The 27,701-nt window shown below is 39.3% G+C and overlaps 2 protein-coding genes across 2 annotated transcripts in view; one reads left to right on the forward strand and one right to left on the reverse strand.

The window, feature by feature from the left end:
- The window catches only part of stxbp3 (syntaxin binding protein 3), a 37,812-nt gene extending 36,289 nt beyond the window's left edge, over window positions 1-1,523 (reverse strand). Inside the window, exon 1 of the mRNA XM_056449370.1 lies at window positions 1,445-1,523. Within this exon, the coding sequence (XP_056305345.1) occupies window positions 1,445-1,490 (46 nt within the window). The 5' untranslated portion in view covers window positions 1,491-1,523. The remainder of the gene's footprint in view (window positions 1-1,444) is intronic.
- Window positions 1,524-4,660: 3,137 nt separating this feature from the next.
- Window positions 4,661-27,701, forward strand: part of LOC130217255 (fibronectin type III domain-containing protein 7) — a 29,906-nt gene continuing 6,865 nt past the window's right edge. The window contains exons 1-9 of the mRNA XM_056449326.1: window positions 4,661-4,922; window positions 8,403-8,663; window positions 13,266-13,523; window positions 15,164-15,415; window positions 18,107-18,361; window positions 19,104-19,361; window positions 19,575-19,832; window positions 23,413-23,667; window positions 27,384-27,644. Of these exons, the coding sequence (XP_056305301.1) occupies window positions 4,667-4,922; window positions 8,403-8,663; window positions 13,266-13,523; window positions 15,164-15,415; window positions 18,107-18,361; window positions 19,104-19,361; window positions 19,575-19,832; window positions 23,413-23,667; window positions 27,384-27,644 (2,314 nt within the window). The 5' untranslated portion in view covers window positions 4,661-4,666. The remainder of the gene's footprint in view (window positions 4,923-8,402; window positions 8,664-13,265; window positions 13,524-15,163; window positions 15,416-18,106; window positions 18,362-19,103; window positions 19,362-19,574; window positions 19,833-23,412; window positions 23,668-27,383; window positions 27,645-27,701) is intronic.

Below are 27,701 nucleotides of genomic sequence, written 5' to 3' on the forward strand. Positions count from 1 at the left end.
TCATTCGAGTTATTTAGCCTGACATGTTTACAGTTCCAAAATATCATAAATGTTTCTCAAAATAAAATGTTTTGTGTTCAAAGGGGAAACAAGTTTTTGTTTTTTACCCAGACATTTAAAAAGAATATATTTTAGAGCAGTAATCACAATACTGTGAAACCGCAATATTTTATCCAATGTTATCACACCGTCAGGATCATACAAAGGCCCATGATAGAGATAAAGTTGGTTTCATATTCGCACATTCAGACTTTCTGCTTAATAAAATAATTTCAGAAAAGTATTCTTTGCACATTTTAAATAGTGAGTTTTAAATAGCAGTCAATGACTATCAAAGTACATCATCGTTCACAGTTAATTAAACAGTGCTAGTATTGTTCTGAAGTCATCCTTGCATGATATTTCAGACTCCATATTCAACTTAGCGTGGTAAACAATATATGGGCCGTCAAATGAACAAATGTGCAATATGAAACCTACTTTACCTCAATAATTTGGTTTTATATTAGCACATTCTGGCCTTCACCTTAATATAATTTCAGAAAAGTATTATTTTCTAATTATAAATAGGTAAATTATATTATCAGCTAATAACTATCAAAGTATAACATTGTTATCATTTAATTAAATAGTGCCAATGTTGTTTTGAAGTCATTCTTACTGGGCATGGGCTGATTGAGGTAAAGTTGGTTTTATATTGGCATATTCGTTCATTTAACTGTCTCTATATTGTGTACCACGCTAATTTGAATATTCAATCAGAATTAGCATGTGAGTATGACTTCAAAACAACAGTAACACTATCTAATTGACTGTAAACATGGTTGTACTTTGATAGTCATTGGCTTCAAATATGATTTCCCAATTTAAAATTTGCAAAGAATACTTTTCTGGCATTATATTATTAGGGAAAATGTCTGAATATCCCAATATTAAACCAACTTTACCTCTATACTTTTTAATAACTTTACTGTCACAACACAGCAGACGAGCAGTCACTGATAAAAGTTCACAGAGAGTAGCGCGGGATGACTGATGTACCTTTATGACATCATCATCAGACAGCCAAACAATTACGTCAACACAAGTAATGACGACATAAATGAGTCTGCGACCAATAAAAGGAGAAACTGAAGAGGACAGGCTAACATTAGCAGAGCAGCTAACGTTAACGGAAACAGTGACTCAATGACACATGAGACATTTAACCAGAATAAACATGACGACGATTCACACCAAACAACCCATACTGCATTACGTCATTATTAAACACAAAAAAACATACGCATAAACAACTTTTGAAACGACTTTAACTCCTCTGGGCAAACCCAGCAAACACTATGTGTCTGTTTAAACTTCTGACAGCTCTTTTTGAGAGTTGAACTCGTGTATGTGTTGAACCACGAGACCGTGCACGCAACAGATGTCAGCTCAATTTACTTACTTTGCCATACTATTTTTTTCAAGCCGTGATCTGCTCCAGTTGCCATCTTGAGTGAGTCCAGGCAAAAGCGCGCTCCCGTCGTCTGGGAGGAGTGAGTGAGTTGCTGTGTGCGCGCGCGTTCACGTATGGACAGTTCTTTTCAGCGGAGATTTTTTTACAGGCTTTTTCCCACGGGTCATGAATTTCTGGAACACCATGGAGTTTTAAAACCTCTTTTAAAGACATTAGGAATATATAAGTCATGAAATATCAGTGATTTGTGTTTGTCGTTTTTAAATCTAACTTGCAATTTATCAAAATGTAATTTTTATGCAGGTCTACTGTGTTTTTATAGCATTTTGTTTCACATATTTTATGGTTATTTTATTATATCCCTGTTATTCCTTTCCCGTTTGTCAACCGGCAATCATAGGGATAGTTCACTCACACAAAAAAAGAAAATTGGGCGCAAAGTTTAGAGGGGATACAGCTGTGGACACGCACATCAATACAATATAGCGTAATTTATGGGACACTGTAGCCTAACAATAATTAATATTTTTATGTTACTGTGAGGTTTCGTGTTGCGGTAGTGGTAGGCATAAATAAAAAGCAATTTAATTGGTAGTTTAATTATTAATATATTTAGTGCTTGGTATAATTACTGTTTTCACATCAGTGTGGGAGTTTGGTTTATAGTTGCGGTAGTGATGGACGCTAATAAAATACAATTATTGGGTAAACTATTAAATAACAATAAATAATTATCGTTAACCTCCGGCCACAGCTGTATCCCTTCTATAACACAGTGGCCGCAGCCGCACCGCAAAACTTAAAAAGTGTCTGTTCAAGAAGTATTTGCTATACACAATGTACAATATAAATGTACAAAATGATGTTTTTACCTCATTTTGTACTAAACTAACTATAAAATGTGTCTAAAATACAAAAATACCATTAAACTATAGCTACAGCAGTCTTCTGTTACACCTGTTTCCAAGAATTACTCATCTCCACTTCTGATTGGCTAACTGGATCTCATCTCCACTTCTGATTGGCCAACTGGACCTCATCTCTAGCTCTTATTGGTCGACTCTTCTGAGAGGGCTGGGCTAGGTCAACAAGTCTGAGACGCATTGAATCTTCATGTATATTCAGTCAAAACAGAAGAAACAGAAGAGAGTGCAGAGCTCAGAATAAAACAACAAAGACAATAAGATAAAAATTTGGATTTTAAACAGATGGCAGGCCTTGGAGCCATTAAGGAACTGGTGTTTTTGCTTGGAGTAATCTCACAGGTAAAGAGATATGAATCACATTCACTTTTCTAGTCTCTCTTTAACTGCATAACAACATGCAGCATTTAAGGGAAATAACTGATTATATGTAGATTATATATAGCAATATTGTTAGCCCTCCATTTTGAATCATCTTTAAATATTCCTCAAGTGATGTGACAGAGCAAATATTGTATTGTTTCACAGTATTTCATATAGTATATATTGTTTCTTCAAGGAGAAGGCTTTATTTCTTTAAGGTTGACTGGGATAAAAGCAGATTTAATTTTTAGGGCTATTTTAAGGTCAATAATATTAGCCCCCTTTAAGATAATTTTTTTTCCGATTGGCTAAAGAAACACACCACTGCTGTCCAATGACTTGACTAATTAAATTAACCTATTTTAGCCCTTAAATTGCACTGTATCCTGTTAAATAGTGCTGTCATTATGAAAAAGACAAAAGAAAATTTGTATTATAAATCATTAACTAAAATTATTGGGTTTAAAAATGTAAGGAAAAATATTCTATCCATTACACAGCACTTGAGAAATAATTTATATATTATTTTTATAATAATTTTTAAAGGGCTCATATTTAATTTTTTATGAAACAAAACAGATTTCGAAGGCTATTAAAGTCTTATTTTTTAATTTTGGCTGGAATAAAAGTAGTTTTAACATGTTTAAGTTATTTTTAAGGTCAATATTATTACCCCTTTTAAGAATATATATATATATATATATATATATATATATATATATATATATATATATATATATATATATATATATTGCTTGACTAAAGAAAAAAAACACTGTTGTCCAATGACTTGCCTAATTATCATATTTTGCATAATTAACCTAGTTTAGCCTTAAATTGCACTGTAAGCTGTATCCTGTAAAATAGCATGTGTTGTCATTATTTCAAAGACAAAAGAAATTAGTAATTAGAAATTATTTACTAAAACTATTGGGTTTAAAAATGTAATGGAAAAAATATTGTCTGTTTTTTTTAATGTATTTTTACATCATAAAAATTCAAAAGTCCTGTAATAACTCACTGTAGCACTCCAGGTTTTCCAATGATTATTTAAATGAGTGCCCTAAAGGGTTCTTACTATATATTTTTTATGAATAAAACAGATATCAAAGGCTATTAAAAGTCTCATTTATTTTATTTATTATTTATTAACTATTATCTTATTTATTATTTATTAACTTATTTATATTAGTTTGACTAGAATAAATGCAGTTTTATTTTTAAAGCTATTTTAAAGGTTAATATTATTAGCCCTCTAAGATTTGTTTTTTCGATTGGCTAAAGACACAAACCACTGCTGTCCAGTGAATTGCCTAATTACCCTAACTTGCATAATTAACTTAATTAAACTAGTTAAGCTTTTTAAATTGCACTTTAGGCTAAATAAAAGAATCCTCAAAATATAGCTAGTAAATTATTATGTACTGTCATCATGGTAAAGACGAAAGAAATTAATTATTAGAAATGAGTTACTAAAACTACTGTGTTTAAAAATGTGTTGAAAAAATATTATCTCCATTAAACAGTACTTGGGAAATAATATAAGTATATGTATTTTTTAAGTCATAAAAGTTCAAAGGTCCTGTAATAAACCCCAGTGGCACTCCTGGATTTTCCGATGAGTATTTTAAGGAGTGCTCTATGAAGGGTTCATTTTTAACTACTTCCTATTTTTATGACTAAAAACAGATATCAAAGGCTAATATAATTAACAATATATTTATATATAAATGTTAACCTTTAATTATTGAAATGTTTTAAGTCTAATAACAGTCTTTGTGTATTTTTTTCAGGCATCAGGTACTGCTGATCTGGAGCAAAATTACAGTATCTGTTCAAATCAAACTTCACACTCATAAAAAAATGCTGTTTTTGGCAATTTGTCAAAACCTCCTTCGTTTTCCTTTGTTTTTCAGGCAGCGTGATGACTGTGAGTGTGTTTACGGTGACGTCAAAGAGTGCAGTGCTGCGCTGGAGCAGATATGATGGTGCGCTGTCCTACAGAGTTACAGCTTCTCTCCGCAACTCTCCAGTGCCTCTGGTCTTTGCCAGTTTTGGACAAAACACTGTTCTGGGATCTGTTAATTCCCTGAACCCCAACACGGCTTACACCTTTCGTGTGGAGGCACTGGACAGCCTTATGAATGGACTGGCAGACGCTAATGTGGATGGATCTACTGGTGCGTATACTGAAAACTGAGGATCTCATACACTGTAAACCTGATGCTTTTGAAGTGATTAGTTGACTTGCCTTAAAATAAGTGCGTAAACCTGTTGCTTTTAAAACAGTTAGTTGAGTTTACTTAAAATATATAAGTAGACTTGTTGCTTTTAAAACGATTAGTTGACTTGCCTTAAAATAAGTGAGTAAACCTGTTGCTTTTAAAGCGATTAGTTGACTTGCCTTAAAATAAGTGAGTAAACCTGTTGCTTTTAAAGCGATTAGTCGACTTGCCTTAAAATAAGTGAGTAAACCTGTTGCTTTTAAAGCGATTAGTTGACTTGACTTAAAATAAGTGAGTAAACCTGTTGCTTTTAAAGCGATTAGTTGACTTGACTTAAAAGAAGTGAGTAAACCTGCTGCTTTTAAAGCGATTAGTTGACTTGACTTAAAAGAAGTGAGTAAACCTGTTGCTTTTAAAGCGATTAGTCGACTTGCCTTAAAATAAGTGTGTAAACCTGTTGCTTTTAAAGCGATTAGTCGACTTGCCTTAAAATAAGTGAGTAAACCTGTTGCTTTTAAAGCGATTAGTTGACTTGCCTTAAAATAAGTGAGTAAACCTGTTGCTTTTAAAGCGATTAGTTGACTTGACTTAAAAGAAGTGAGTAAACCTGTTGCTTTTAAAGCGATTAGTTGACTTGCCTTAAAATAAGTGAGTAAACCTGTTGCTTTTAAAGCGATTAGTTGACTTGCCTTAAAATAAGTGTGTAAACCTGTTGCTTTTAAAGCGATTAGTTGACTTGCCTTAAAATAAGTGAGTAAACCTGTTGCTTTTAAAGCGATTAGTTGACTTGACTTAAAAGAAGTGAGTAAACCTGTTGCTTTTAAAGCGATTAGTTGACTTGCCTTAAAATAAGTGAGTAAACCTGTTGGTTTTAAAGCGATTAGTTGACTTGCCTTAAAATAAGTGAGTAAACCTGTTGCTTTTAAAGCGATTAGTTGACTTGACTTAAAAGAAGTGAGTAAACCTGTTGCTTTTAAAGCGATTAGTTGACTTGCCTTAAAATAAGTGAGTAAACCTGTTGCTTTTAAAGCGATTAGTTGACTTGACTTAAAAGAAGTGAGTAAACCTGTTGCTTTTAAAGCGATTAGTTGACTTGCCTTAAAATAAGTGAGTAAACCTGTTGCTTTTAAAGCGATTAGTTGACTTGCCTTAAAATAAGTGTGTAAACCTGTTGCTTTTAAAGCGATTAGTTGACTTGCCTTAAAATAAGTGAGTAAACCTGTTGCTTTTAAAGCGATTAGTTGACTTGACTTAAAAGAAGTGAGTAAACCTGTTGCTTTTAAAGCGATTAGTTGACTTGCCTTAAAATAAGTGAGTAAACCTGCTGCTTTTAAAGCGATTAGTTGACTTGCCTTAAAATAAGTGAGTAAACCTGCTGCTTTTAAAGCGATTAGTTGACTTGACTTAAAAGAAGTGAGTAAACCTGTTGCTTTTAAAGCGATTAGTTGACTTGCCTTAAAATAAGTGAGTAAACCTGCTGCTTTTAAAGCGATTAGTTGACTTGCCTTAAAATAAGTGTGTAAACCTGTTGCTTTTAAAGCGATTAGTTGACTTGCCTTAAAATAAGTGAGTAAACCTGTTGCTTTTAAAGCGATTAGTTGACTTGACTTAAAGAAGTGAGTAAACCTGTTGCTTTTAAAGCGATTAGTTGACTTGCCTTAAAATAAGTGAGTAAACCTGCTGCTTTTAAAGCGATTAGTTGACTTGCCTTAAAATAAGTGTGTAAACCTGTTGCTTTTAAAGCGATTAGTTGACTTGCCTTAAAATAAGTGAGTAAACCTGTTGCTTTTAAAGCGATTAGTTGACTTGACTTAAAAGAAGTGAGTAAACCTGTTGCTTTTAAAGCGATTAGTTGACTTGCCTTAAAATAAGTGAGTAAACCTGTTGGTTTTAAAGCGATTAGTTGACTTGCCTTAAAATAAGTGAGTAAACCTGTTGCTTTTAAAGCGATTAGTTGACTTGACTTAAAAGAAGTGAGTAAACCTGTTGCTTTTAAAGCGATTAGTTGACTTGCCTTAAAATAAGTGAGTAAACCTGTTGCTTTTAAAGCGATTAGTTGACTTGACTTAAAAGAAGTGAGTAAACCTGTTGCTTTTAAAGCGATTAGTTGACTTGCCTTAAAATAAGTGAGTAAACCTGTTGCTTTTAAAGCGATTAGTTGACTTGCCTTAAAATAAGTGAGTAAACCTGTTGCTTTTAAAGCGATTAGTTGACTTGCCTTAAAATAAGTGAGTAAACCTGTTGCTTTTAAAGCGATTAGTTGACTTGACTTAAAAGAAGTGAGTAAACCTGTTGCTTTTAAAGCGATTAGTTGACTTGCCTTAAAATAAGTGAGTAAACCTGCTGCTTTTAAAGCGATTAGTTGACTTGCCTTAAAATAAGTGAGTAAACCTGCTGCTTTTAAAGCGATTAGTTGACTTGACTTAAAAGAAGTGAGTAAACCTGTTGCTTTTAAAGCGATTAGTTGACTTGCCTTAAAATAAGTGAGTAAACCTGCTGCTTTTAAAGCGATTAGTTGACTTGCCTTAAAATAAGTGTGTAAACCTGTTGCTTTTAAAGCGATTAGTTGACTTGACTTAAAAGAAGTGAGTAAACCTGTTGCTTTTAAAGCGATTAGTTGACTTGACTTAAAAGAAGTGAGTAAACCTGTTGCTTTTAAAGCGATTAGTTGACTTGCCTTAAAATAAGTGAGTAAACCTGCTGCTTTTAAAGCGATTAGTTGACTTGCCTTAAAATAAGTGAGTAAACCTGTTGGTTTTAAAGCGATTAGTTGACTTGCCTTAAAATAAGTGAGTAAACCTGTTGCTTTTAAAGCGATTAGTTGACTTGCCTTAAAATACAATTAATAAGTAATTTAATAAACAATAAATAATTGTTGTTAACTTCCAGCCACAGCTGTATCCCTTCTAGCAACAACAGCCCTTAAAGTCTGCATGAAGCGGATGCTTCGACCAGTTGTTGTTGTTGTTTTTTTCATATTGTGATGCGGTTCCTATAGAAACAAAATATTAAATGAGAAAACAATGGGTGGGGCTTGTTTTTTCTACTGCGAGCTGATTGGATGTAGTAAAGTAGGCATTTCTTTTAGAAAGATGGTGAAAAGGGTTTGGGGAGAGTTATTACAGCCTAACAGACTCCTCCTGCTCACCATTTCTGTTTGCTATCAAAACTGACAGCTGGAGGGGCGGAGTTAAGTATGTTAGCCACGCCCAATACCTCAGACAGACCTAATCTGAGGATTTAACTGAACACAAACAGGAAGTGCATTTTCAGATTTCAATTTTGAATGCCAAGAACAAACTATTTCTCTTAATGACATGCACGGATGAATTGTTCACTACAGAACTAGCAATGTGAGCTAACAAAATCAACATGGTTAGTTTTGATTTCATGTGTACTTTAGCTGCAGTGTACTGTATGGTTTGTGCTGTGCAGCTCCGGATGTACCCTCCATCCTGATGGCCTCCTCCAAAGAGAGTGCCAGTATCACAGTGGAGTTCACCGAGGTCAGCGGAGCCACTTCATACATCCTGCGCGCAGAGACCAGCGACGGCTCTTTCTTCACAGAGATCCCGGTTTCCAGCTCTCCGGGGACCGTCACCGGCCTGCAGCCATACACACTCTACAGTCTCAGCGTCATGTCCGTCAACAGCGCGGGCCGGAGCCAGCCATCCATCTCCGTGGAGGCTAAGACAGGTATATTCTTCTCTTCTTTCCCCTCCACATCCGCCTTTTTGACCTGGAGGACGAAGAAATGATCCATTCATGAAGGGACAGAGTTGGCTATTCTCTCGCCCAGTGCTGTAATCTTATCTTCCCATTGAGAAAAATAATCGGGATAAAGCTTGAGCAGAAAAAACCTAAACAATGCCCTTTAACCCTTGTTCAAATGAACTACCCTTTCGTTATGTTCAGGCTGTTTTTGCCCCCATTGACTTCCATTATAAACACATTTTCATTGGAACTATATAATCATGCATTCTAGTGGTTTTGGGAGGAGTTTTGGGAGGACTAGTGGTTTTGGGAGGAGGTAAAATGGGTCATTGTTTCTGTGGATCATCATTAACCCTTTAGATAGGCCTGTGCAAAAAAGTTTCTTGTCCTCCCATTAAGAAAAACAATCAGGACAAAGCTCGTGTAGACTTACGAGTCAAAAATGCCATTTTAATAGCAGAAATAAAACAATGTTTAGTGGGTTTTTTTAAATTAGCCCCCGAGATCAGAACAAATGAATTCATTTCTATTTGAAATCTCGTCTCGTGAAATTAAAATAAAACATTTTAGATGTTAGTCTCCAGCCTGTTGGCTTTAAGGATATCTAAAAGCTAGTGTGCTCCAAAACAGTGACAAAAATCGCGTTAAGAAGATTTATAAACATACAAATCTTGCAGTTTGTCACTTCCGCCTAAATGGATCAATGATTTTTATTATTTTTTTGCCTTTTTTACCTTTATTCGACTGGACAGTATTTATACAGGAAGCGAAATTGGAGATAGAGAGGGAGGAAGGTGGGAAAAAGTCCTTGAGCTGGGATTCAAACTCGGGACGCCCTGACATGCTATTGCACCATATGTCGACACGCTAACCACTAAGCTATCGCACCAACGATTAATGATTTTTTGACGTCACCTCATACTTTAGTTTCTAATCAATTCTTCTGACCAATCAGAGCTTCTCTAGCGTCTGACATGCCCCGCCCCCTTCTTCTCATTGGTTGTTTATTTGATGCGCTTGAGCTCAACCACTCTCGCAGAGCTGTGATAAAACAAAAAGCTATTGGCTGTTTTTTTAAAGGGGGAGGAGCTACTCTGTCTCCCACTCATGTTTCAGTTGAGATTACGTCAAACATCAAATAACAAATGCAAAACACTTCACAGGACCTTTAATATTTTCTTGAAGGCTGTACACATTTAGGGTACTACGGTTGTCATTAGGGTCAATTTTTATAGCTGTAAAACCCTTTTTTCAGCACTAAAAGCTTCTCGTCGTGTTTCAGGTGAGGCTATGTCACAAACTCAAATCAAAAATGCACATTTCAAAGCATTTCACTGGACCTTTAGTATTTTCTTGAAGGCTATCCACATTTAGGGTACTACGGTTGCACCACTACCAGCACACACATGCAAACTCTACCACACCCTCACAATAAGACTCTGCTGCTTTAAATTTAATAAATACTTTCTTGCAAAAAACCTGTGGTAACACGTTACTTGAAGGGGTGTTAACAAGAATGTCATTAAACCTTTATAATCATGACATGACACATGATCATATATATAATATACAGTGGTACGAGCTAAATTTGTCATTAAAATATCATTAAACGTTCCTATAAAATGACTTGACAGAGTAATGACACTTTTAATGAGAGATTTTAATGACAAATACAGTTTGTTTCACTGAAAACATGATCAGAAATAAAATATTCATGACAAAATTATAATGCCTCATGACAATCATGTTTATGGCAGATTTATGACAGGTTTTGTTGTCATGGTGACGTCAAGTTGTCATAACAAAGATAAAAACCGGTTGTATTACTTCCATTACTTTATGTCAAGTTGTCATAACAAACAATGCCAACTTTGCATTTAAAATGTCATAACTGAGCGGATGACACTTAATAATAGTTGTTATAAGCATGCATAAAGTCTCATTCACATTCATGACACGTCATGTCATGAGTATAAAGGTTTCATGACAGTCTTATGAACACCCCTTCAAGTAAAGTTATCATACTTTTTACAATTATGCATGTGCTTTCAGCATTAGAATATATATACACCCTTTACTTAATTTACTTATTAAACACTGCACATAAATGAGGGAAAACCAAAACATTCACAGAGTTTGTGATGAAGAGACAGCTGTTTTTTTAAATGCAAAACAGATTTGAGGATTGAAATTAATCTACTTTTTTTACAAGTTCATAGGTTTAGTGAAGGCGGTTCATTTTTGAAACAAAGGACAAACGGTGTATACAGACTTCTGGGATAACAGGAGGGTTAAGCTAAACAGCAGATCTCATGGGCCTGATGGTGCAGTATATGCATAGGTAGTGTTCATATTTAAAGAAATAAGTTTCTCACGCATGTAACAATACCCTGAATGCCCTGTAGGTGAAATATGAGCAGCTGGGCTATGGCAGAAACCGGACCGGCCTCCTCAAGGGACAGGCCACGGAACATGTGTTCAGTGTGTTAACCTCTGAGACCTGTGTGTTATTGTTTGGGGAGTGCAGGTTATTAACTGAGATGGTCAAACTTGAAATAATAAGTTTAGCAACCTTGATCTTCATAGAGAATATGTTGCTTACAGGATTACATCATGAATATGATCCATGATAAAAGCACAAAGGGCCAGCAGCACAATTTAGACAAAACAGATTAAGAAATTTGAGAACTGCTAAGTTTGGACACACAGGAAAGCGGTAAGATTAGAGCCCATGCCGTTTTTTATTTTTTGGAAATATAATCCAGTTTCGGAAAGAAAAAAAAAAGAAAAAAGAAAGGATTTAATTGATAAAGCAAAATAAAAAGAGCAGTTCTGATACCAAATTCCTGCTAAAAACATAAAATAGATATAAATGACCACTGTGCGTTTAAAAAAAAAGACCAAGAGGGTAGACAAATTTATTTAACTGACCAACCGTGAACATTTCTCTTAGTTTGTTAACATTAGCAACATTAGAATTGCAGTGATTTCTGCAGTCTGAGAGCTGCTAATGTGTGGACACACAAGAAAGTGGTGAGATTAAAAACTATAGGTATATATATATATATATATATATATATTATAGGATATATATTTTTGTATAAACACTTACCAGCCCCTTTATATACAGCTTACTATAACCGGGTTGGACCCCCTTTTGCCTTCAGAACTGCCTTAATCCTCCGTGGTATAGATTCAACAAGGTACTGGAAATATTCCTCAGAGATTTTGCTCCACATTGATATGATAGTATCACACAGTTGCTGCAGATTTGTGGGCTGCACATCCATGATGCCAATCTCCCATTCCACCACATCCCAAAGGTGCTCTATTGGATTGAGGTATGGTGACTGTGGAGGCCATTTGAGTACAATGAACTCATTGTCATGTTCAACAAACCAGTCTGAGATGATTGGCGCTTTATGACATGGTGCGTTATTCTGCTGGAAGTAGACATCAGAAGATGGAGACACTGTGCTCATAAAGGGATGGACATGGTCAGCAACAATACTCAGGTAGGCTGTGGCATTGACATCATGCTCAATTGCTACTAATGGGCCCAAAGTGTGCCAAGAAAATATCTCTCACACCGTTACACCACCAGCAGCCTGAACTGTTGATACAAGGCAGGATGGACCCATACTTTCATGTTGTTGAGGCCAAATTGTGAGCCGAGCATCCGAATGTGGCAGCAAAAATGGAGACTCCTCAGACCAGGCAACGTTTCTCCAATCTTCTATTGTCCAGTTTTGGTGAGCCTGTGCTAACTAGCCTCAGTTTCCTGTTCTTAGCTGACAGGAGTCTCACCCGGTTTGGTCTTCTGCTGCTGTAGCCCATCCGCCTCAAGGTTGGACGTGTTGTATGTTCAGAGATGCTTTTCTGCAGACCTCGGTTGTAACGAGTGCTTATTTGAGTTACTGTTGCCTTCCTATCAGCTGGAACCAGTCTGGCCATTCTCCTCTGACCTCTGGCATCAACAAGGCATTTGCCCCACAGAACTGGCGCTCACTGGATATTTCCTCTTTGTCGGACCATTCTCTGTAAACCCTAGAGATGGTTGTGCATGAAAATCCCAGTAGATCAGCAGTTTCTGAAATACTCAGAGCAGCCCGTCTGACACCAACAACCATGCCACGTTCAAAATAACTTAAATCCCCTTTCTTCCCCATTCTGATGCTCAGTTTGAACTGCGGCAGATCGTATTGACCATGTCTACATGCCTAATTGCATTACGTTGCTGCCATGTGATTGGCTGATTAGAAATTTGCGTGAATGAGCTACAGTAGTTGGACAGAGTGTATATATAAAGAGGATGGTAAAGGACCCACATCAATATTTTTTTTCAGGGGGCCCCAAATCCTCTAGGTGTGGCCCTGCCCCTAGTGCTCATTTTACCTAGAAACAGTCAAATGTAGAGTTTTACAGTCATTTCAGCAATTTCACAAAAATATAGTCTCAAGCACATATTTCCAATAAGCCTGTGTTGCACAATCATGAAATAAACTGATAGCACAGAATGGGCATTGTGAACTGCAAGTGTTTTCTAGCCACCAATAAACTTCTTCTTCATGTGTGGGATTCCAGTCCTCCCTGCACCTCAGCTCCACACCAGCTCTCCCAGTAATAGCAGCATCCTGGTGAAGTGGGATCCGGTGAACAACACTGTGCTCTACAGCCTCAGCATCATCAAGGACAGCTCGTACAGCCGCAGTCGCATCAACACCACCGGCACAGAGCTTCTCTTTCCAGACCTAGAAGCAGGAACTCGGTATTGCATTAAAGGGAATTGCTGGAGTCCTGAAAACATTGCCGGAGATGACTTCACCATTTGCCAGATCACACGTAAGAGAGAGATCACATAATTAAGTAGGCAGCTGCTTTTTTTCCTCAAACTAGTAAATCACACTTAAACAGTACTGTATTAGGTCCAATACCAAATGGACATTGTAACGCACATGCTACTGTGAGGGTTGGGTTTAGGGTTGGGGTAGATGTTGATGTTAACAACTATGAGGGTTGGGGTTAGAGTTGGGGTAGGTGTAGGTGTAGACGTTAATAACTTTAATGGTTGGGTTTAGGGTAGGGGTAGATGTAGACGTTAATAACTGTGAGGGTTTTGGTTAGGGTAGGTGTAGACGTTAATAACTGTGATGTTTGGGTTTAGGGTTGGGGTAGGTGTAGACGTTAATAACTGTGATGTTTGGGTTTAAGGTTGGGGTAGGTGTAGACGTTAATAACTGTGATGTTTGGGTTTAGGGTTGGGGTAGGTGTAGACGTTAATAACTGTGATGTTTGGGTTTAGGGTTGGGGTAGGTGTAGACGTTAATAACTGTGATGTTTGGGTTTAGGGTTGGGGTAGGTGTAGATGTTAATAACTGTGATGTTTGGGTTTAGGGTTGGGGTAGGTGTAGACGTTAATAACTGTGATGTTTGGGTTTAGGGTTGGGGTAGGTGTAGACGTTAATAACTGTGATGTTTGGGTTTAGGGTTGGGGTAGGTGTAGACGTTAATAACTGTGATGTTTGGGTTTAGGGTTGGGGTAGGTATAGACATTAATAACTGTGAGGGTTTGGTTTGGGATGGGGTAGGTGTAGACGTTAATAACTGTGATGTTTGGGTTTAGGGTTGGGGTAGGTGTAGACGTTAATAACTTTGATGTTTGGGTTTAGTGTTGGGGTAGGTGTAGACGTTAATAACTGTGATGTTTAGGTTTAAGTTTGGGGTAGGTGTAGACATTAATAACTTTAATGGTTGGGTTTAGGAATGGGGTAGGTGTAGACGTTAATAACTTTGATGTTTGGGTTTAGTGTTGGGGTAGGTGTAGACGTTAATAACTGTGATGTTTGGGTTTAGGGTTGGGGTAGGTGTAGACGTTAATAACTGTGATGTTTGGGTTTAGGGTTGGGGTAGGTGTAGACGTTAATAACTGTGATGTTTAGGTTTAAGGTTGGGGTAGGTGTAGACGTTAATAACTGTGATGTTTGGGTTTAGGGTTGGGGTAGGTGTAGACATTAATAACTTTAATGGTTGGGTTTAGGAATGGGGTAGGTGTAGACGTTAATAACTTTGATGTTTGGGTTTAGTGTTGGGGTAGGTGTAGATGTTAATAACTGTGATGTTTGGGTTTAGGGTTGGAGTAGGTATAGACATTAATAACTGTGAGGGTTTGGTTTGGGATGGGGTAGGTGTAGACGTTAGTAACTGTGATGTTTAGGTTTAAGGTTGAGGTAGGTGTAGATGTTAATAACTGTGAGGATTGGGTGAGGTTTGAGATTAAAACCCTTTGCCATTTCACTTGGAGTGCAGTGGCTGGTATTGAAATGTTTCTGTCATGTCTTGAAGATAGCAAAATTGCTTGTCGCTGGCATCTTGTTAAAACACTGTTTAATACTCTAAGGTTGAGAGAGTATAACAAAGCAGCCGGAAAACATTAGGAAAGTGTAATGCATATAAGCATCTGCTGTGTTTGCATTTTTCCTCAGGTTCTCCAACTCCTCAGTCAGTTGCTGTAGTGGTGACCAGCACCCCTGAGGCTGGTATAGTGGTTTCGTGGGATTCTGCCCAGGGTGCAGAGCAGTATGTGGCCTGGAGCTCAACCGGACACAACTGCTCCTCTTCCACAAACTCCTGCACCCTGATTCCTCTGAGCTGTGGAGAGACAAAATCTGTCACAGTGACCGCAGTCAACCAGGCCGGAAGTAGTATCCCCTCATACCCAGTACAGGTCATTTCATGTGAGTGAACTGATTCATAAGTTTCTCAATCCTGGTCCTCATGATCCACCTCTCTGCAATTTTTTTTTGCATATTTCTATTACCATGATTTGACCACAGTTATTGACCTACTCAAACTCCAACAACTTTCTTGTTTACTGAGCATGTGACATTTTGTTGTACGGTGCTGCAAAAAAGGGGCGGGATAAAACAAGATGATTAGACATTGATAAAGCGAGTGATTGCTCAATATTTAAAATTTCTGTAGGACAGGTCACGTTTTGATATATTATTGGTCTCACGCAATCACGTGATGCAATTTTGGAGATCAGAGTTGACCAAGCTTGAACTTTAGAATGCATCTGCAAAACTTGAATATCACGACAAAACCTCTTGCATGAACTTGCGTTTCCAGTCTGCTGCATTTGCATGCATATAAATACAAATCAATAGGGTGAAAAATGCAGTGTGATCATGGCTTTACTCATTTCAAAAGCATGTATTAATAACACTTTACAATAATAGTACAGAAATAGTAATCTAACAATATTTCAACTAATTGTTACTTTGTTATGGATTAATGATGAGTTAAGGCAGGGGTGTCCAAACTCGGTCCTGCATGGCCAGTGTTAGGTAAAGGTTAGATCCAACCCCAATCAGACACACCTGGGCTAGCTAATTAAGCTCTTATGCTATGTTCACACCAGATGCAGAACACATGAATAAATCACGATATTCGCACGTGAATAGGCAGGAACATTTTGAGTTTACTCGCCTCGTTCGCGTTTCAAATTCGCTTCATTCGCGCAAAAAAATTCCCTTCACAATAGACACAGATTTGGGCATCATGGGCAGAGCTTCTGTCTGCCCGGTGACTCTAGCTTCATTGCTAAATGGCTAACATGGATTTTGTTGAGAGAATAGCTGTGTTTATGTGCTTTAGGAAGGGTGATAAACATCGTTGATTCGTTTGGAGCCAGTAGTCCACTAGCGTGAGTCCGCTAGATCCATTTAGAGGTGCACCCAGCTCTGTGAGTTCAACAACTCCTCCAGAAACTATACCTGGATGAGCGAGGCTTTCAGCAGTGCTTCAGACTGAGCCAAGCCCAGTTTGAGGATTTTTCCCCTGGGCACCAACAACAGGCGCTATGTCATAATCACGCCCCTACAAGAGAAAGCTCCTGATTGGTTAATGCGGCGCAAATGTCCGCTGAAGTTCAGATTTTCCAAATTAAGCGATTCACGCGAAACGCGCAATACGCACGTTAATCCTGTCAATCGTGCAAAACACTCAACTTGTGCCAATTTATTCACGCGAATCGTGTCATTCGCGTTGCCTCATTTGCACGTATCATGTCGCAGGATGTCTCTTTGTGTCTTTGCATTGACTTAACATGTAAATCACTCTGGTGTGAACTCAGCATTACTAGGCTTAGGCTGCGTCCGAAATCGCCTACTACTCAGGAAGTACTGCTTTTGAATTGAAATGTACTACTTGCTCGTTAGAAAAGTACGTTCTGTACAGTATGAATGTAAGTAGTATGAATGGAATTCAGACGTACTACATCCGCCATTTCATCATGATCATGTAACCTACCTGCATCAGTTGTGTCACTTCACTCCTCTTCTATCACAGGGAGTCATGGGATAGCGCAGCGTGCATCAGATGCATACGTCAGAATCTCACCGTAAGTAGTAGGTCATCCGGGTACTTCTTCAAATTCTATACATTCAGACATACTACTCGGCTCGCATACTGTTTTTAGCGTACTATATAGTATGGAAGTATGTGATTTCGGACGCAGCCTTAGATTTAGAAACATCCATGCAGGTGTGTTGAAGCAAGTTGGAGCTAAAATCTGCCGGACGCCGGCTCTCCAGCACAGAGTTTGGACACTTTTGAGTTAAGGCATGTGCTAATCTGCTTTAGGTAAGTTACTTCAAAAAGTAATTAATTACTAAATACATCATTAAAATTTAGTTTTGATTACTTTTTCTAATTAAAGTAATTACTCAACAAGGAATTTAATTACTATGAATCTCAATGGCTGTTTTTTCCCACAAAATATTTCAGAATATATTGTTTTGTGTAAGATATTCATAGGCAAGGCAAGTTTATTTATATAACACATTTCATACAGCATATATGAGCTCCTAGGTCATTTAGGGATTTATAGACAAGTAATAATACTTTAATATCTAATCTTAATGTAACTGGGAGCCAAGACCTGAGGACATAAGCAGGTAACCAGCATTTTGCAGCTGGACCAACATTAATATCCTGCTGGTTTATGTTTGGTGTTCTGGGGTTCATTTATAAATGTGGCATACACATAATATAGGAGTGGAAATGTGTGTATAATACACCACCTCCCACACAAAACTTGTGATCTAAAAAAAAAAAAACTTGACAGCAGAATGTGTGCAAGTGTAAATAAACTCTAAGTAAACATATATTTAACTTAAATACTGACTTGATTGAACCACTTTAAATCATAAAATTAGCCATAATTATTAATAAATGAAACTTTATTTTGCTGTATGTTCACTATTAGGAAGGTTTCTATACAAAAAAGTTATAATTCAGACCCCAGATCTGTCCATGGGTGTAAAATGCTTCTAAAATGTGTTAGCAACAGTATTAAGCTGCTGAATTATAATGAAATCTGTTGTTCTACTTTAACTGTCTCTGCCTAACCTGTTGTCTGTCAGTCCCTTGTCCCCCACAGCCCATTTGGGTGGAGGAGGCTGTGCCCGGTAACTGCTCTGTGAAGTGGAGCTCAATCCCTCATGCAGACTACTACACCACCTTTATTAAGAGCGACGACGGCATCGAGGGGACGTGCAACTCAACCAATCCATTCTGTCAGTTTTACTGCAACTGCGGCTACTCATACATCATGAGTGTGTTTGCGCACAACCATGCTGGATCAAGTCCTCCAGGGCCGCTCCTCAACCACACGACCTGTAAGACCTGCAGGGCATCCCACTTCACTTAACATACAGAGACCACTATTTTGATAGGCCAAGTGGGTGGGACTTGAGCTCCAAGTAGACTACAAACAAGTAAGTTGGGTTTAGGGTTGGTGTAGGTGTAATAAACATTATTAATAATAAGGTTACTGTGAGTTTGGGTTTAGTGTTGGAGTAGTTGGTATACGTTATTAAAACAATAGGTCACTGTGAGGTTGGGTTTTGGTTGTGACCAGGGGTGTCCAAACTCGGCCCTGAAGGTCCGGTGTCCTGGAAAGTTTAGGTCCAACCTTAATCAAACACACCTGAACCAGCTAATCAAGACTAGATATGCTGGAAACTTCCTGGCAGGTGTGTTAAAGCAAGTTGGCGCTAAACTCAGCAGGACACTGGCCCTCCAGGGCCAAGTTTGGACACCCTGATCTACACCTATCACAACCAAAACCCAACCTCACAGTGACCTGTTGTTTTAATAAAGTACACCAACTACTCCAACCCTAAACCCAAACTCACAGTCACCTTATTATTAATAATGTCTATTATACCTACACCAACCCTAAACCCAAATTACTTGTGGCATAAGTCCCTCCTACTTGGAGGTCCCAAACCTACTTGTGGTGTAATCCTTCCCACTTGGTGGTCTCTGGGCTCCAGCAATACCTACCTTGAAAAGTTCCTGAAAAACTGCTCTTTTGGTCTGTACCATTTTGTTCCCTGTCCACCCCTCCATCCACAGTGCCTTGCTGTCCAGAGCTCACCACGGTGTCTGCAGTTTCTTGGGAGACATTGATGATCGAGTGGTCTCCTGTGCGCGGTGCAGATCTGTACGAGACGCGTGCTGTAGATTCAGTGCAGCCGGTTTTGTGTAACGACACAGCTCCCAGATGTGCCCTTTCCGACCTGGCTTGCAACACCAATTACAGTGTAGTTGTCATACCGTGCAATGACATAAGCGGCTGCAACCTCACCTGCCGTCCACAAATGCATGAAACAGGTATAAATCAGACACACACACACACACACACTTAGTTGTATACATCAGCTGAATTGCCTAAACCATCTTAATAGAGAACAACTAAGTCATATCCATGGCATTATACACATTTGTGTCCCTGTAAACCACATATACCTGCACACACACACATATTTTGTTTGTCACAGGTGTATAATGTTCACACTCTCACTCTGTATCTTTCTTCCCAAAAAGCTCCATGCATGCCCGAGATCACCAGTATGAGCCAGAGTAACACGTCAGGTGTGTCGATCACCTGGACTTCAGATAACACGCTCGCCAATTATACCGTCATTGTGATTGGCGACGTGGGCGACACACACATCTGTCAATCAAATGGTACTTCCTGTCAGGTGACCGACCTGCCCTGTGGCTCCATCTATGAAGTCAGCGCCATCGCAAAATCCTCCGCTGGAGAAAGCATGCCCAGCTACACCGTTCCTCTGGAAACAGGTTAGGTTTACAGTGCAATTCAGACAAATCAAGATGCCCAATTCAGACAAATCAAGATACCCAATTCAGACAAATCAAGATACCCAATTCAGACAAATCAAGATACCCAATTCAGATAAATCAAGATACCCAATTCAGATAAATCAAGATACCCATTTGCTGTACAGTTTCTGTGTGATGCAATGTGTTAAAGCAGGGGTGTCAAATCCAAACTTGGTAAGGGCCGTGTTGTGAATAAAGTCAGGCACATTTTTTTTTTAATTATTTATTGGAGAAAATAAAAGTGTATTAACAACTGTGTAACATCTCTTACACTTCATTAAACCACATTTATCAAAATAGCAAGGTTTTACATTTCATTTTAATTTGGACCACGTTTGTGTCACAGCAGCTTTTATCTCTATCAAAACATGAAGGTGTCTAACCAATATAAGCATAAAACAGTACAGTAGGCTAGCATAGAACAGTAACCTGTTGAAAAATCCAGCTTAAACCAGCCTAGGCTGGTTGGCTGGTTTTAGCAGGGCGACCAGCCTGGTTTTAGAGGGGTTTTGGCCATTTCCAGGCTGGCTTCCACCATTTCCAGCCTGGTCTTAGCTGGTCAGGCTGGGTGATGACCAGCTAAAACCAGCTTGACCAGCCTGGCCAGGCTGGGAACCCAGCTAAAACCAGCTATGTCCAGCTTAAACCAGGCTGGTGAGGCTGGTTTTAGCTGGATTTAGCTGGTCATTTTCCAGCCTGACCAGCTAAGACCCCTCTAAAACCAGCCTGGTCAACCAGCTAAAACCAGCCAACCAGCCTAGGCTGGTTTAAGCTGGATTTTTATAAACCATTTCATATTTAGAAAAACTGATAATAAAACAAAAAGCCAACAACTGATATACCACATTGTAACAAGCAACAGATGGCTTCTGATATTGTATTATTAAACTTATTCTTTTAGCTTTAAAAAGGCAACCTAATCATGAAATGGTCCATGCCAACTGTCGATGCCTACAACTGAACTTGTGGATTTCAGAGGAAAAACAAATTAAGCAATATATTTATTAGTGGGCTATTATAGAGAAATGGTAGCCTATGTAAAAAATAAATGGTAAGAAATTGTATTATTTCAATTATTTTGCTTCAAGGGACACTTGTAATATATGAATAAATATTTGAATGAATGTTCTGTTTCCCACCTCGGTTGAAATTGTCGATATTCTCTGTCCACTTTGTGTTTTTTTGCCATTGTGCTAGTCCCAGATATTTTTACCTTGTTTACATTAAGCGTAACGTTACGCTAACGTCTAAATTAGAGAGCAGGGTGAAGCGCAACAGCACCACCTGCGTTTCAATATTGTAATGGTCCCAGACCCAATATTTAAAGCGAGCTTGAACTTCATTACCAAAACTTGTTGTCGGGCCTGAATAAATGTTTTGACGGGCCGCATTTGGCCTGCGGGCCTTGTAACTGACACATGTGTTAAAGGGATAGTTTGCCCAAAAATGTAATTGTACTCACTATTTACTCACACTCAAGTGGTTGCAAACCTTTATATGTTTTTGAGTGTTTTGACCCTTTTCACAAGCCTGTTGTGATGCGTTTAACGCTCATCAGCATTTTAAATCCTTGAAAATTTTTAACATTTAGATTTTTTTTAAATGCAATTTAAAACAATTATATGTGTTATCATCTTTGCATCAAATTACAAAAAATGCTTGATGGTTGAGGGTTAAATGCTGTCTTGAAGTTTTTATAACACAGCCTAAATGTTCTAGTTTGAAAGTCTACAAATATATACAAATATTTTAACAACAGTTTTTTTTAACATTGTCATACAAATTGACGAAGGTTTAAATTTTCAGTTTAGTTAAAAAAATACAACAAGAATAAAATATAAACTCAAAATGACTTAATACACTTTGAAATATAAATAATAATAATAATAATAATATAAAATAATACAGCAATAACATATTTATCTAATCTATTTACTTTCAATCTCCATAAGTTTAAAAAAGAGTCAGCAGTAACACTTTATTTTGATGGTCCACTTGAGTATTAGTAGACTGTCTGCTTAATATCTGCTGATATTGCTCCTTGAACAGACATTTAACTGACTATAAGAAACTTTACAAGTACATGTCATCTTACACTAACCCCAACCTTAACCCCAACCTAACAATCCACTTATAATCTAATGAGAATTAGTTGGCGTGTAGATGCAAAGTAACCTAATTCTATAAACGGACCATCAAAATAAAGTGTGACAGAGTCACCATCTAGATCAGGGATGGGCAAACTCGATCCTGGAGGGCCGGTGTCCCTGCATAGTTTTGCACCAACCCTAATCAAACACACCTGCTTGTAGCTTTCTAGTGATCTTGAAGACACTAATTAGGGATTTCAGGTGTGTTTGATTAGTGTTGGAGCAAAACTCTGCAGGGACACCGGCCATCGAGGATTGAGTTTGCCCATGCCTGATCTAGACTCTACAAAAAGTCATAAGCCGCGTTTCCACTATCGCACCTAAAGCGAGCGAGCCAGGGCGAGCCAAGGCCAGTCGCGTTTCCACTATCACTTCCGGGGCGTAATCGGGCCAAAGCGGGGCTTCCTTGGGGCCAGCGTCCGGCCTTTTTCGGCCCACCGAATACCTTGGGCCAAGGAGGGCCAACTGGGGCTTTGGGGCGGGGTTACGTACAAAGGCGGAGTTTTCCTGTCAGGTAAAGAGGAGACAAGATGCTTTCTTCCCTTACATTTGTTTTGCTATCGCGCTTGATCAACTCACTAAGAAGAAGAAAAAATGGATAGCAGCCAAAATCTGTGTTCGAAGTAAATGCCGCCGAACTCGAATGTCCTTATCCAGGGATCGCTGTCTGGTCTTACACCAACAGACCACAAACAGTAAAAAAGCAATCGCTTCGGTGTTCTCCATCTTCCAGCTCTCGTAGTGATGCCAGGTTGTGTTTGTGGTTATAATTTGAGTTTTTTGTTCCCGCTGAAGTGGGCGGGTTGTGTGACGGGTTGTGTGACGTTTGATTCGGGGGACATTCTGGGGGCGGTGTTTGCGTGACGCGCTGCGAGCAACTAGCCCGACAGTGGAAACGCGACATGATTTCGGCCTCATTTCTCAACCTCTCGGGCTATTGGCCCAGCCTGGCCCGATTAAAGCCCTGGCTCGCACTGGCCCGATAGTGGAAAAGCGGCTATAGAGTACTTTCCAAACAGACCAAAATGAATTTACTTTTCCAGGTAATCATTTCTATGGCAAGGCAAGAGGTCCCTGAGATACACCAAGACTGTCTTCTTTTTCCCAAGAACCCACAATTACATGTTTATCTTCCTGCAAACATAAAATTAACAGCAATCGTTCATGTTTGGTCACTTTAAAGTTAAATGGACAAATATGCCATACACACAAGCTGTGATGATCAAGAGGATTTACTTTACAGATGGTTTGACTTACAATATTCAGTATTTTAACCCAAAAACATTTGACTTTAGTACACTCCCACATACAGCAGGATGAAATGAAGCTTCCTTCTCTTGTTTACAGACTACAAATATCCTTAATTTGTGTCTTTTTTTTTCTTTCAGCCCCTTGTTGCCCACTCAGTCTCACAGTGAGTCAGGTGACGCAGGCCATGACCAACGTGAGCTGGTTTCCCGCTAACGGTGCCCAGACCTACATTGCCTCTCTTTCTTCTCCACGGGGCCATGCACAGTGTCACACAATGCAGACTGAATGTGTGATGGGATGCATCACCTGCGGGACCAACTACACCGTCTCCCTGGAGGCCATCAGTCGCACTGGACACAAGGCGGAGTGCACTTATCACGGTTTCTCAGCCAGTGCGTTCTCAAAACTGACCCTAATGCCATTATTCAGGGGTTCATACGGGTGCTGGAGAGATACTTGACAATGCTTGAATTCTGATCTAGTGTATAAACAAACATATAAAACATTTCAAACAAAGTGCCTGGTGCATTAAGACAGGAACAGTGTGTCCTACGGGTGGTTTGTCAAACCCACTCACCTACATGGAGCACACTTAAACATCCTACAGTTATGTGAAGCATTGTGTGTGCATGCTTTACTAAAAAAGATAGGTCTTTAATCTAGTTTTGAACTGGGAGAGTGTGTCTGAGCCTCGGGCATTATCTGGAAGGCTATTCCAGAGTTTAGGAACCATAAACGAGAAGGCTCGACCTCCTTTAGTGGACTTTGCTATTCTGTTTACTACCAGAAGCTATTATAGAGCTTGTTGGATTGTAGTGAGACAGAAACAGTCAGGTAAACAGGAGCTAGATTATTTAAAGATTTATTAGTAAGAAGCAATATTTTATTATCAATACGGAACTTAACATTTCTATAACTTTGGGTTATATAAAGCTTAAACATCTACCTACATGGATCAATGATCTGACCTCATACTTCAGTTTCTCATCAAACTTCTGACTTGTTCTCTAGCGTTAGATTTCTTGAACACCCACCAGAAAAATAGCCTGAGAGGACAATTTAGTTCTCAAGGGACCAGCTTAACTGATGGCTGTTTCCTGTAATGTCTCTGAGTGAAAGCCCCTAATTAGTCACCTTTTCAGGTTAGGAAACAGTTGAAACTGGCAAAACAGAGATATGGATTTCTGATCAGCCTGCAATAAGGTAGAATGTTTTGCTTTCAAAAAATATCTGACTTTCCACTTCTGACACAATATTTTGTCGATGAAAATAAGGACAGACAATGTTTGTTGTTTATAGCTTGAAACAAAATGAAAGTTCTCTGAAAAGGTCTGTTGCTACTAAAAACTATGAATGCGCTCACTCTGATTCATTCATCTAATGCAGTGTTTCCCAACCCTGTTCCTGAAGGCACACCAACAGTACAGGTTTTCAACCTCTTCCTAATCAAACACACCTGAATCAACTCATCAGGACATCAGAAGAGACTCCAAAACCTGAATTGAATGAGTCAGATAAAGGAGACATCCAAAATATGTACTGTTGGTGTGCCTCCAGGAACAGGGTTGGGAAACACTGATCTAATGAATCATGTTGTCAACGATATAGCATTCTAATGTAGTATCTAATCATATCCATGTCAACCCATCTTAATCTTGTCTTAGTCTTGGACAAAGATCATAGATAAACAATTTGTCCCCTTATTTTCTGTAACGAAATTACAGAATTTTTCTACAGGTGGTTTGTCAAGCCTACTCACCTGTGTGAGGCACTCTCAGAAATGACATTTTCTACAGGTGGTTTGTTAAGCCCACCCACCTGTGTGAGGCTCTCTCAGAAATGCACATCGATTTCTACAGGTGGTTTGTCAAGCCCATTCACCTGTGTGAGGCACTCTCAGAAATACACATTGTTTTCTACAGGTGGTTTGACAAGCCCACCCACCTGTGTGAGGCTCTCTCAGAAATGCACATCGATTTCTACAGGTGGTTTGTCAAGCCCACTCACCTGTGTGAGGCACTCTCAGAAATGCACATCGGTTTCTACAGGTGGTTTGTCAAGCCCACTCACCTGTGTGAGGCACTCTCAGAAATGCACATAGTTTTCTACAGGTGGTTTGTCAAGCCCACTCACCTGTGTGAGGCGCTCTCAGAAATGCACATCGTTTTCTACAGATGGTTTGACAAGCCCACCCACCTGTGTGAGGCTCTCTCAGAAATGCACATCGATTTCTACAGGTGGTTTGTCAAGCCCACTCACCTGTGTGAGGCTCTCTCAGAAATGCACATCGTTTTTCTACAGGTGGTTTGTCAAGCCCACTCACCTGTGTGAGGCGCTCTCAGAAATGCACATCGATTTCTACAGGTGGTTTGTCAAGCCCACTCACCTGTGTGAGGCTCTCTCAGAAATGCACATCGTTTTCTACAGTTAGTTCGTCAAGCCCACTCACCTGTGTGAGGCACTCTCAGAAATGCACATCGTTTTCTACAGTTAGTTCGTCAAGCCCACTCACCTGTGTGAGGCACTCTCAGAAATGCACATCGTTTTCTACAGTTAGTTCGTCAAGCCCACTCACCTGTGTGAGGCACTCTAAGAAATGCACATCGTTTTCTACAGCCGGTTTATAAAGCCCACTCACCTGTGTGAGGCTCTCTCAGAAATACACATTGTTTTCTACAGGTGGTTTGTCAAGCCCACTCACCTGTGTGAGGCTCTCTCAGAAATGCACATCGTTTTCTACAGGTGGTTTGTCAAGCCCACTCACCTGTGTGAGGCACTCTCAGAAATGCACATCGTTTTTCTACCGTTAGTTCGTCAAGCCCACTCACCTGTGTGAGGCTCTCTCAGAAATGCACGTCGTTTTCTACAGTTGGTTTGTCAAGCCCACTCACCTGTGTGAGGCACTCTCAGAAATACACATCGTTTTCTACAGGTGGTTTGTCAAGCCCACTCACCTGTGTGAGGCTCTCTCAGAAATGCACATCGCTTTTCTACAGGTGGTTTGTCAAGCCTACTCACCTGTGTGAGGCACTCTCAGAAATGCACATCGTTTTTCTACCGTTAGTTCGTCAAGCCCACTCACCTGTGTGAGGCTCTCTCAGAAATGCACATCGTTTCTACAGGTGGTTTGTCACGCCCACTCACCTGTGTGAGGCGCTCTCAGAAATACACATTGTTTTCTACAGGTGGTTTGTCAAGCCTACTCACCTGTGTGAGGCACTCTCAGAAATGCACGTCGTTTTCTACAGTTGGTTTGTTAAGCCCACTCACCTGTGTGAGGCATTCTAAGAAATGCACATCGTTTTCTACAGGCGGTTTATCAAGCCCACTCACCTGTGTGAGGCACTCTCAGAAATGCACATCGTTTTCTACAGGTGGTTTGTCAAGCCCACTCACCTGTGTGAGGCACTCTCAGAAATGCACATCGTTTTCTACAGGCGGTTTGTCAAGCCCACTCACCTGTGTGAGGCTCTCTCAGAAATGCACATCGTTTTCTACAGCTGGTTTATCAAGCCCACTCACCTGTGTGAGGCGCTCTCAGAAATGCACATCGCTTTCTACAGGTGGTTTGTCAAGCCCACTCACCTGTGTGAGGCACTCTCAGAAATGCACATCGCTTTCTACAAGTGATTTGTTAAGCCCACTCACCTGTGTGAGGCTCTCTCAGAAATGCACATCGTTTTCAACAGGTGGTTTGTCAAGCCTACTCACCTGTGTGAGGCTCTCTCAGAAATACACATTGTTTTCTACAGGTGGTTTGTCAAGCCCACTCACCTGTGTGAGGCTCTCTCAGAAATGCACAATGCTTTTCAGGAGATGGAGTAATTGTAATAGTGTTTGGTGCAAATGCGCAAACTAGGGCAGGTTTCGGTGCACCGATATACTGGGCATGGTGTTTACAATTATTCAATGCACATTATCCAAAAAAGTACTATAATTTATCCAGATGTTATAACTTGCACAGCTAATTAAGCATAAATCGTGACTAATTAATTCCAGCTTACCGTTACACATGTAACTGAAATGAAATGACGTGTGGGATACTGTCACAGAACATTAAAGTAACAATAAAGTAAATTTTTTAATTTTTCTTCTGGTCTTTTCTGAGGCGAGTGCTGTCCACTTGGCATCCGACTCTTCAGAGGATCCAATAACACTCTGCGTGTGCGCTGGAGGTCCATAAATACCCTCACCAGATACACTGCAGAAGTCTCCGGAAGCGACAGCACTAATACCTGCACTCCAGAGCCCGGCAGCAGTACGTGTGTGGTGTCGGAGATTGTGTGTGGCCAGGTGTACTCGGTGGTCGTCGCTCCGCTGAATCCAGATGGAACCAAAGTCCAGTTCTGTACCAGCAGGATGTATTCAGGTGATGAATTTCTCAAGTACTGAAGGCATAAAATCATTAAAGCCTGGCTCGCACTGT

The sequence above is a fragment of the Danio aesculapii genome, chromosome 23 (genome assembly GCF_903798145.1).
Source record: "Danio aesculapii chromosome 23, fDanAes4.1, whole genome shotgun sequence".
Lineage (NCBI taxonomy): Eukaryota > Metazoa > Chordata > Actinopteri > Cypriniformes > Danionidae > Danio > Danio aesculapii.